General features: G+C 32.9%; 1 protein-coding gene across 1 annotated transcript; it reads right to left on the bottom strand.

Moving 5' to 3' along the window:
- Nucleotides 1-1,769: 1,769 nt before the first annotated feature.
- Nucleotides 1,770-3,043, bottom strand: LOC104895362 (protein MKS1). The gene has a single exon (XM_010681845.4). It carries the CDS (start codon nucleotides 2,770-2,772, stop codon nucleotides 1,894-1,896), a length of 879 nt encoding a protein of 292 aa, XP_010680147.2. The 5' UTR covers nucleotides 2,773-3,043; the 3' UTR covers nucleotides 1,770-1,893.
- Nucleotides 3,044-12,716: the final 9,673 nt, after the last annotated feature.

A 12,716-nucleotide genomic window follows, 5' to 3' on the forward strand; every position in this document is an offset into this window, starting at 1 on the left:
TCAGATCTGACCCGGTATTCCCTAAGCAAAGGAATTAGCATCCTTAATTTCTAGACAGAAACATATATCAAATTGATTCAAAATAATAATCTTAACCTCACGCATACTAAGACCATAGAAGAGAGGATCTCAAACTTGTACATTCCCTCTCACTTTATCATTCAACAAAAATACTCAGAAGGAATCGCTCGGGCCCAAAAGCTAGTAGCTTCATTAAGAAGTGTGCCAACCTTGATGTTGCAATATGAAAGATTAGTCTTAGATGCACGCAATGCGTGCGATAACGTGTGATAACTAATGAAGTAGAAAATAAAATTAATTGGTTAGAAAAATTGTCTTTACATTTTATTTTCTCAAAAAACTGATGTTCAGTTTAAATGTCCTACTTTCCCCCCCTTTTTCATTCAAAATAGTTAGTTATCTTTTTTTTTTTTCCTTTTTCTATTTTTTGGTGTCCCCCATGTGTTGCCTTATATGATAGAGATAGTTGATCTATCCGTTTTTTTAAAGATCCTCCCACTTTTACATTTTATGCATGTCAATATAAAGCGTTAATCATTAATATCTCTAGTTATGTATTTGTAAAAATTATAAAAAGTAGATATTTATGGAATAGATATTAAGACAAATCTAATAAGATCCCACGTGAATAAATTTTTTCTTTTGTACGAAAAGTAAAATTTGTGAATAGTAAAAAAATATCAAAATGAGAGGATTTTTAGGAAATGGAGGGAGTATGGAGGAAGTAAAAAATTGATTTATCTTAATTGCCATTACTCCATATATTATATAATATGATGGAGTTATCTTATTGTCATTGAAGGCAATTTATCTATTGGTGGCCTCTAGCTAATTTAGATAATCAAATTAACCGTATTACAGTATATATGTATCTATATAAAATATAAATTGTTTTTAATGAGCACGATTTGTCATTGATCAAGGTTGACCTTTATTTATGTGAATTATAAATCAGAATGTGAACACAAGCCGATAAATAATCATCTTTTTTAGTTAAATCCAGTGACATATTTGAAACAACTTACCTAGCTAACTGCCTCCACAAGCATGATGATGATTTGATGAGCACATGAGTGACGAAGATCATGCATGATCCATGGTTATAAAAAGATGAATATAATTCAAGGAAGAAAAGCAATTGAAACAATTAAAAAATAATGTGGCAAATTGAATCTTTTGGCAATGTAGCTAATATAAGCTTATACTATAACTTCTACCTACTTACCTACATTTATTTATATAACATCAATTATATATAGTCGTACAATTTGCTAATATTGAATATGAAGTATCAACGTTGACATGTTTAATTATGCCAATACACGCACAGTTGTATAAAGGATAAGTTGAAAACCAAGTAATATTTAAGGGCCTTATTGTATCATTTTTGTATATATTGTAACAGCAGACAAAAATTTTCATTAATATATAGAGTTTGTCTTGTAAGAAACCACCTACTTTTAAATAAAAATTAGACAATAATAAGCTCAATATTACAAAGAAAATTAGCCCAATAATGATTAGGTTAATTTTTTTCGATGACTAATTTAATTCATTTAGTGACTGTTTATTTTCATATTAAAATTAGACCGTCTCTTTTGATAATTTTTGCAATATATATCATAATTGAATACAAATTGTTTACAATATCCTACTTCCACCCAAAAAAAAAAAAAATATAGCCCCCCCCCCCCCCCTCCCTTTGTAATGTGGAAATATCCAGCTTCATTTCCAGTTTTCTACCCAAATGAATGTAACAATAATTCAATTTTAAGAATCAAATCAAACTATAACAATCTAATAATTGAAAAATGAAATTTAACGAAATACATATATGTATAAGTATAACCTTGTTTCCCCTTTATATAGTATTCAACTATTTAAAACGCGCTGTAAAAAATCTAAAGAAGAAGGGGAGATAATAGTGCTAGGAGAAGTAAAATTGGTAGAAAAAGGACTAGGCAAGTAACTTCCTTCTATGAAACTCCTATTTCCATGTTGAACAACATTCAAGTCATGTTGCAGGTTTAAGGTACTATTAGTATTATTTGGATCATGAAAAAATGGAGAAAACAAATTTGGTGAAATTGGGGGTAGTGAACCCGGTCCAGGTGATAATATCCCTGGAAAAACCATGGTTCTTTCTACCCCTTCTACTCCACCATTACCATTGCCGCCGCCGCCGCCACCTCCGATATCATCTACATCAATATTTATTATATCTTCATGTTTAAACTCACTTATTGGACCACCAAACTTCTTAGACCCCGAGTGCATTTTCGTCTTTTCAATGCTTGCAAACCTAGCTGCTGGCGAAATGCTTCCACTTATATGATGAGCCATAGTATGATGAGTTGTAGAAGAAGAAGAAAAACCAGCTAAAATACTACTACTTGAAGCATTATGTGAAGGAGGAGGAAGATGATGATGATGATGTTGTGAATAAGAGGATGATGATGATGATGTTGACGACGTCGTGGCATAATCTGGCCCCGTTAGTCGTTGGACAAGTGTCATGAATTCATTAGGGTGTGTATGGATTACCTTAGGAGACACAGTATATATGATCACCGGTTGTCGCGGCGGCTGAGGTGGTAGTTGCTGGTGTTGTGGAGGAAAAGCCGAGGGAGCAACGGGTGGTTTTCTGATCTTGTGTGACTCTTTTCTTACTTTTAAGGGTGCCGGCCTAGGGCCTTGGAGCTCTTTTCGAGGCGGTCGAGAGCCACCTCCTGGGGAGTCTGGGTGGTCCATGGTGGTCGGAAAGAAAGAGGATTAAAGATGGTTGGTATTGAATAAATTGTGGTTCTATAAGATGCATATATGAATGAGTATGGGGTTGGAGCATTAATTTTTTTTTAACATATGGTGGATAAGAATTATATATATATTTATAGGATATTTGAAGGAAAGGAAGATGGGTGGAAATGTGTAGACTTTAATATACTAGTCAATGGGACATAAGATAGTAACATCAACAAGATGAAGTGGTTGAGGGTGTTTGTCTTGTTCTTTCTTGAAGAAGTGAGTATAAGCAAGTTGGGTGTCATTAGGTTTGTATAAAGAGAAAATTCTTATTATGGTGCCTATTTGGTTAGTGATTTCAATTAATTATGTAATCATCAATATGAATAGGTTGGTTTCGTGGTGTTATTGATGTTTGAACTTTTCCAACCTTTTTGAGCCAGTAACCTAGAAAATTCCAAATTGCAGTAAGCCACGTAGGATGAGCATTTGGCATAGATTAGTGTTTCCCTTTATTTACCTTAGTCGTCAACTCGGTCGTAACTCGTATATGTGATAAAGAGTATGGATTGAAGGGTACGAGTTGGAGAATTATTAAAATAAAACCCTTCATAAATAATTTGGAATGTGCTTAATTTTGTTGGGTTATGTAACGGATGAGACAGTTTGATCAAATATTGAACCTCGTTTTGTAATCATGAATATTAGTTATAATTTAGTTTGGTTTATGGACAGCCTTAAAAGCTACTGATGCAAATAAATACCTATCTCAAGTCTTTATTGGCCTGGTACTAGCTGTTGTACCATCCTCTTAATATACTTAACCAATTATAAACATAACAGTGTACTTCGCAATCTATCCCATAGATTGTAAAAGGGTCAGGGTAAGGTTCTGGATGCACCCTCTTGGCGAGAGCAAGATCATTTAAGCCCACATGTGATGCATCAGGTCTCGGGTTAGTTGCTATCTCCTTGTCCTCCATACTGACCTGGTTACATGGGGTGAAGGTTTCACCCATGTAGCCAGGGGTTTACCATTGACTAAGTAGATGGGTCCATGTAGGCGTGTTTTTATTCCGCCTATGCGGCGTGAGCGCGTATTTGATCTGACTACCCTATTGTTAATGTTTTATTGAAAATTATTTTGAAAGAAATCGCCAACAATTCTTTTAAGCAAGAATCATAAACCTGATTGGATATTAGAAAATCATTGGAACAAATTAGGGACTTATCCAATGTAGATTTCCCCGTCATCATTCCATATATGGCCAAAGTGAACCAAAGAATATGTTCGGGGGTGAAGATACAATACAATCAAGAACTATATTGCCCATTGCTGACTTTTACTAAATAATCGATTCATTACAGATTTTATGTCAAAGAATATTAATATAATGTTTGAATACACCCTAAAAATATTTAGTCTAGATTGGTTGAGAAAACAAATAAAAAGACTAATTATTTAGTGATATTTTATTAGGCAATCAAATTACAAAGTTCGTAACAGATTGTCCAAATTAATCTAATTAATATTAGAGCAGTTCTTTAGGTCTTGTTTAGCAATAATAACATGTGGGTGATAACAATCATGCAGGACCATAATATAATATGAATAGAATGATTTGGCAGGCATATAAATACAAAGGCATGAATAAATATAATATGAAATAAAAAAGAGAAAAGTGATTAGAATATACAAAGACGCGATATTAAAGATCTACATCATAAAAGAATCGATTAGTAAATTCAATATAAAAGTAAAAAATTTATTCAAGGACCCTCAGTATTACACCTATGCAGTTTAGATTGAAAAGGACAACGATCTTTAGGCGGAGTAATTGTTGAAACAAGAACACAGTGATTAGGAATAGATTGAAAGTTTTGCGATGATTTGTGTTCGTAAGTATTCGTAAAAATAAATGAAAAGTCCCCGTTTGATTCGGGAAATCACGAGTATTTACAGGCAGAACGACAGTGCGCCTCACACGCCTACTGTGCCTGGCGCAGTGACACGGCATGCCTATGATGCGGCATGCCAAATAAAAGCATACACGTGTGTGGCATGCGTTTTCAAAAAGATAGAAAAGAAGCTTCACGTCTCATGCAGAGACCTGCGATTGACACAGGACTCCAAATGAGTCAGGAATCCACGTGTTAGGTGCAGATTAGTGCACCTGACACAGGTGAACAGACCTGCGCCTGGCGCACAGCCGTGCGCCAGGTGCAGGTTGGTGCGCTAGGTGCACGAGCCCAACTCCTGGCGAGCCTTTGTCAGTTTTTTTTTTTTTTTTGAAACACGTTTTAAAAGATTTTCTTTTATCTTTTGACTACTAATATCTGATTTTTCGACATAAAATCTTATTTTAACTAATAAAAAATATCTTTTAAAAATATTATTTATTAAAATAAATCAATTAATTGAGATTTTCAAACAATTGGGCTCAAATACACTTAATTATCATGAATAATTAATTGGGTTTTAGAATATTATTTCGAAACACAATTTTGGAGTGGTTCTTTAGCTTGCTCTTCTGTTGGATCGCGCCGCCTAATACCGCCGTATGTTTGATCATTGGATCCTTAAATAAGGAGACACGATTATGTGTCTACAAAAGCCCCCACTTTGACTAAAGTTCAGGGAAACCGAAGTCAGAATATACAGTGCCGGGACAGAGAACGATTCTAAACACTCTGCAAAATAAAGTTAGTATGCAGGACAATGACTACAAGCAATTTGATTATCTGTAGAAGCAGATGTTAGCAAATAGGTGTAAACACCTCAAATAGAGCACATAATGATGCAATAATGCAAACTTAGACTCTCTAAGGATGCATGAGACGCAATGCAAGGATGAAATTTATGCAAAGCTAAGGGTTGACATGTCATGCAAGGTCAAGATTATGCAAGACTAGAATGTATGTAATGCAATGCAAGGTTAGGATTTTACAAGGTTAGAAGATGTACATATGTAGAATGATAGAGTGATTAGAAATGCATAGAATGATTTTCGAAAATTGTTTTTAGTAAATGATAGGGGTCCGTAAACAAGGTCCGTAGATTGGAACACTTCGAGGAGTTTGATTTGGAGGAACCAGCACACGTATAGGAAGCCCCCACTTTAGATGATCTTGCCTTGAATTAGGCTTGAGCCTTAATTGAAATGTACTTAATCTGATATTGAAATATAGTTGATCTCTCTTGAACGTTGAAAGTTGTTGCTAGAGATTCTTCTTTGGGAGGCAAATTCAAGTAGTGCCAGAGACCATGGAATAATCATAGAGTCCTTTAGGGAAAGGGAGAGTTTGGATTGAAAAATAAAAAGTATGAATTTGTGACTTAAATGAATGTAGGTGGGAAAAGGCTTTGACGAGGCTAGGTGCAGACTCGAGTTTATGTTGGGATCTAGAAAGAGATAATGATACCGAACTCTAGAAAATCAAATCATTAGAACTTAATTAAATTATTTTGTTGAAGCGGTTGGACCTCAAGATGAGGATTCATACATTCCCTCCGGAATCAAACCATTCGTAGTTATGGATTTGATTTTTTTATTATATTATTTTTTTGTGCCCTAGCTTTTGCCTAGGCCGCCCTTTCGGATTTTCAACCTAGTAGGCTTTGATGTACCTTGAAAAACGAGTGCCGGTTAATGAAAGGTTGAAATGCTTGAGGTTTAAATGAAGGTTGGGTTGGTTAGGATAAGTTAAGATCATGGATTTGAATCATATAGGCTAAGGTTCGATGGGGTTGAAGGATTTGAGTTAGGGGTAGAACTTGTGTGCAATCCACTTAACTTGACTTTTTATTTCTTTTTGTATTCTTTTTTTCTTTCTTGTCATGTGCATTTCTTTTTCTTTTTAACCTACAAACATGACTGGTTAAACCTGTCCGAGGTGCCAGTTCAGTAGGGTCTTTCATCTTACCAATATAAAAAAAGAAAAAAAAATTAAGTGTTAAAATTTTAACAGCTTTGAAATTTTAACAACTAGCATATATGGAAAATGAGTAATTAACAACGAATCAACACTACTAAACTCTTTGTATTTTAGTTTGAGTGATAATGAGCTTTGCCAAGAATTTTGTTTAGCAAGTGATGTATAAATTCTTCCGTTTTAAAATTTTATATTTGCACATTTAGTCTATAATTGTACATATAAGAATTTCACAATATATGAGCATTAATTCTTTTCATTTTAACACAATTCTTATTGCATATCGTATAAATATTTGAATAGTGAATCAAGTAATCAATTTAGTGAATTTTTAGTAGCCAATCTTAATTAAAGCCTGATTGATTAATTGTTTAAGCAAGGACAATTAAAAGAAAATGGAAAATAACCGAACCATTATTTTTAGTGCCTTTGTACTTAATGGAAGGGAAAGATTAGATTTTTTTTTTTAAAAAAAATAGAGCTAAAAATTAAAGGAACGTTAAAAAAAAGCCAAAACCAATCCTAATACAATAGAAAGAATGGTAAAAATTAGAAAAAGAGAAAAAAAAAAATTTTTTTTGCATCAAATAAGAATTCGATCCCGAGACCATGAACGAAGGAATTCAAAGTCTCACAGAGTTATTACCATCGAGCCTTCACTATTTTTTTTGGAGTCTTAACGCATGTTTTTTTTTATATAACTATGCTTTTTTTTTTCGAGCTTCCCGTTTTTTTCCGAAATCAACGTGGGTTCAGTTGACCCCATTGAACCCACTTTGAATCCGCCACTGTATGAAATCATTTGTAGTATCAATCCAGGATGCAATGTCTTTCGGAGTCCAAGAATGATTTGCCCGGTTACATATTAATTGTATCCCAGGGAACAAAATCAAAGGTAACTATACAAATAGTGTTATTTACATATGCAAGTTGGTGAGTTCTTTTTATTTTCTCCAAGATTAGTTTGTAAAGGTATTCATTCTAGGTTCTAGCTCTATAAAAGTGTGGATCATATATTCATTAGGTACTATCTTATGATGGTTTTATGTAATGTAGTGTGAAAAGACCTAAACTAACTCTTCATTTTGAATAGGGATTTTGTTTTGACTAGAGAATGAGTCATAGAGAACACAGCCATTAAGGCAGAAGTTGAGGCAGTTAACAACCAGATTAACAAATCCTGACCGAAAAGCCAATTTTCACATGGCAGTTAACCTTCACTAAGCCAAAACAGAGAGTTGGAACTTGGAACCTTCTATCATGAATACCATTTAGGAGTTTTTGGTATAATTAATGGAAATAGAATGGAAAGAATTTGGATAAGGAGGGGAAATATAAATAATAATTGTTACCTTTAATAGTTGTTTAGTATCCTAGTGGAATGGAAACAATTGGGAGGTTTATGATTAAAGAAGGAAGCATAATTTGTTTCCACTAGTTTGATAAGGGTAACAAATGGGGGGATTGTGAATCACTTCGGAAACGGTATTTGTTACTTAATACTCATACCAAACAATTAGAAATGAAAACGCTTATTTGAATCCGTTTCCTACATCAAGTTGTTGTATACCAAATACCCTCTTAGTTGACTACAAGTCTGAACAATTAATTAGGATCTTGAACTATTTGGAGTCTTTTTTTTTTTTTTTTAGTCATTGGCGAAAGCGGTAAACTGCATGCTACGTGAAACAGCCAAACATGCCAACATAAGTAAAGACACGAGAAAAAGTAATTAACTAAACACATACCAAATACTTCCTTGTATTTGATGCGAAACCTACAAAAACAACATAAACTGCAGTATACCATATATTTTTTTAGTGCTTTTTGGGTATAATATATTAGATCATAATTTATTGTGTAATATCATACATATGAAAATTAATATAAGTGTTATTTGTGATTCTCTTTCATATCATTATTGGTATATTTTATATCATTTTGAAGCTGCTTTATTTCATTTAAAACTCTTCTATGTTATTATTGGTATATTTTATAACATTATTACTGACTTCTATGCTATTTTTCATAAAAGAAACGATTATTACTCACCTTTATGTTATTTTTGAACAAAATTTTATCATTTCCCTTATTCCGTTATCATTTTCAACTCTTTATCTCCCTTACATTATTATACAAACTAATATCATTTATGAGATTAATGATATCATTGTTACACACTTTAACGTCATTTCAACAATTTTATATTATTATCACCTTTTTCTCTATCATCCATCAACAAATATTATACAACTTTTCAAGAATTTTTTTGTCATTTTGAAACTAATCTATATCATTTTCAATAACAAAACCACACACCTTACCACCATCCGTACAACTAGGATTGTGCAAAGACCAAGGTTCGGATCAGAATTTGGAACGGACTGGACTGGACCAAAGATTCTGGTCCAGTCCTTGGTCCACTAGAAAATTGCAATTTCGAATTTTCGGTACGATCCGTTTCAAACCCAGAAAATTCCGATTCCAACCGGTTCTAGAATTTCTATTTTTTATAGTAAAAAACAGAAATTTATATGTTAAAAAAAGTTTTAAAAGTAGAAAGTTAGAAAGTTACAAACCTATTATTTAGATAAGAATTGACATTAAGAAAGTAAGCAGGTGATGGGTCGGGTGACGGATGAAAAAAATCTCGCCCACATCCGTCACCCGCTTCACCCGTCATCCGCTTTTCATCCATTTATTTCAGATTTTCACCCGCTTAATAAACCGGGTTAAGTGGATGATGGATAATTCATTATCTATCATCCATTTCCATCCCTACTCCGAACCACCACAGTCACTCCTTTCAGTAGAAACACTTAAAAATAAGTAATATTCACAAAAAAGAGTAGGGAGAGAAAGTTTTTTTTTGACATGCGGGGGAGAGAGTTGAAGAGGGTCGAAAATGAGTAACACTAAATGTCAATTCTCACCTGCGCCTCTCCTCCTCTCGTCATTCTTGATGTTTCTCAAGGATATGACGATTGTAATGGTCGGGATTCTCCCGACCAACTTACATAAGATTAAGTACAGCGAAATAAACTCTAATCGAGCTAACCCGAACTATTACCATCACACTCACCGAACAACATCGGAGAATGTGGTACTCAAATTCCAACTCTAATCAATTTAAATTAACTATTACAATAATGTTCTGATTCTCGACTTTGTCTTTGTAATTTCTCAGAAAATTTCGATATAGTTTCCTATGAAAATAGGACAACCCTAAAGGGGAAAATAATCTAAACATGTTTACAATTATAGTTAATACAATATCTCCAATTCAAAATCTCAATAGCCTTAAAGCTTTCGCGGAGCAACACTACGAGAGAATCAGGAGCACTAATACAGAAATAGGTTATCAATAATTAATAGCTAACTATTACAATGTTGAGCGTCCTCATTTCGAAAACAAATACAACACTGCTCCAACTCTTATCATCTTCAACTTGCAAAATATTAACTTACGACTTCAACCTGAAACATTTTAAATACTTCCACCCACCAAAGTATCGGGCCACATAAATGACAAAACGATATAAAGACACATCGGCAAAGTTGAGTACTAAACCCGTAAATAAGATTAACACATGCTTTGGTAACTTTTACTTAAAAACGACTCTAAAAAATAATCATGCTTAGATTAATCACACATGTTATAACAATGTATTGTATTAGTCCTCTCGGACACATATATGAAATGCATTATTGAATTCCTATCATAGTACACCTTCGTTCATATGATATCAAACACGTCAAGGCAATTCCGACGCAAACATAACAGAGACATATTTCATATATATTCATTTAATTAACCTTTAAAACGCATCACAATTCCTTATGAGGAATCTAAGTTAACCAAGTTTGATATAGATGATATACTTTATTTCCTTTAATCGATTTCTTATTAGAAATCTAACTTGTATTTTCAAATACTACATCAATCATTCTCTTGTACTTTTAGAACTACTCCCTTATCAGGAATTAAATTAAACATTACAACATTCTATCACATAATTCCTTATCGGGAATTCAATATAAAAATATGATTTCTTATTAGAAATCCAATATCATTACAACTTATCATGATACGATTCTTTATCGGGAATCCAATATCAAAATATGATTCCTTATCGGGAATCTAATATCATCATTCATCTGAATAAACATTCATTACATTACCCGATATGATTCCTTATCAAAAATCCAATATCGATATAACTTTCATAAAAGATAACGTGGCGGAGGAGACAAAGCTTATACTCTGACAGTGGGGGTCGTCAACCAACCATTCACTTTACTTTTGGCCAATAATAAGTACGACTAGTCTGGAGCACATTTTTCGCTTATTTCGTCAGCCATTCACAGGTTTCACATTACTTGATATATTGCCCGATTATCGCCCCCACAGAGCAATAGGCAGGTTTCCATGTGGGACCCCCAAAGCTCACAGTCCATGGGGCATTATTCGTGTCACCTCATCCGTTGACTCATACAAGGATACTCTCCTCTTCTAATTTTATTCAATGATCATTCAGTACTCAATCATATCATTCATACAACTCATCCAATAATATTAATAATTCTTAACATCTTTTGAACAACCAACCATACTAATAGATTTCACTTTAGAGAACTATACTTATATATCATAGTGCCTTCATACGTATTTTTAGTTCAATATATTTATGCATTTAGGTTCAACTCAATTTCAACCACATAACTTATAGACCACAACAACTTATAACCATTAAATCTAGTAAATACTAACCATTAAAACAAAAGATCTCTCAACTAAAATTAATTAACGAGAGGTACTAAATTACTTATGCACAATTAATACTCTTGCATATATCTTTACTCTTACACACTTCATGCTTGTCATCCACATTCATATCAACGATAATAACAATAGTTATCAAGCACTAACAACAATTACAATAGGTCTTTCTATTAGAATTAACTAAGGAGAGTCAGCTTAAATACCATACTCTAAGTTCATTAATTAAAGGTTGATTAAAGACAATCAGGTTCATCCTAAACCAACACAATTGAATTTCAATTAAAATACTCGTTAACAATCCACCAGCAAACCTTTAACCGGCCATTCTTGCACTTAGTTAGGGCGAGTCAACTTTACTTCTAGTTAAATATAACAGCACCAAACAACTGGGGTTGCCTTAAAGCAATTTATGAGCCTATACTCACTTAGTTATCTCATATAACAACTTCTTCTCTGAATTTTAATCAATCAATATCACTTTTTTTATATTAATCCAATTGCAAGTATTATACTTAAATTCCTTATATAACCATAACCTCAATAATTTGGTCAATAATTAGTTAATCCATACTCCATAATCTCCATATTACTACCAATTATTAGTTGATCCTTTTCAAAACCATCTCGAGCATTGACCAAACCACATCCTCCATTACGAGTCAATAAAACCAAATCTCTCACAAGTTAACAGTGATTAACTCGACTCTGAATCATTTTTTTAAAAAAAGTGGATAATATCTTAGTTTATAACCAATATGGGTTTAGTTTAGTGAACTACTTGATTTATTTAGTAAGTATTACTAAAATAAATAAACATATTAATTTACTGTTAGTACTCTAAATAGTGTTCTAACTTTACTATATTAAGCCGTTTATAGGATATTCATGCATCACATTAACTCAGATATATTAACAAATAGATCTCGCAATGAAGTTGACTTCTAACAATCTTGATTTCATTTAAGACCTAATTAACCCCTTTCCTTACTTAGTTAACTAAACTAACATAACAAATTCATTCTTAGAGTTTAGGTAAATAGTTCTCAACTAATTAACATATATCTATATAACTTTTTAACTGCAATACTCTTCGTTTATAAGTAACAATGAACTCGAACTACTACTCTTATTGATAACATGAATACGATTTAAGGATTAATAACTTCCTATCAACATTAGAATCAAGAAAGATAAATTGCCTATAACTAGCTCATAAAATTTGAATTCTTTAATTGTT

The sequence above is a fragment of the Beta vulgaris genome, chromosome 1 (genome assembly GCF_026745355.1).
Source record: "Beta vulgaris subsp. vulgaris cultivar EL10 chromosome 1, EL10.2, whole genome shotgun sequence".
Lineage (NCBI taxonomy): Eukaryota > Viridiplantae > Streptophyta > Magnoliopsida > Caryophyllales > Amaranthaceae > Beta > Beta vulgaris.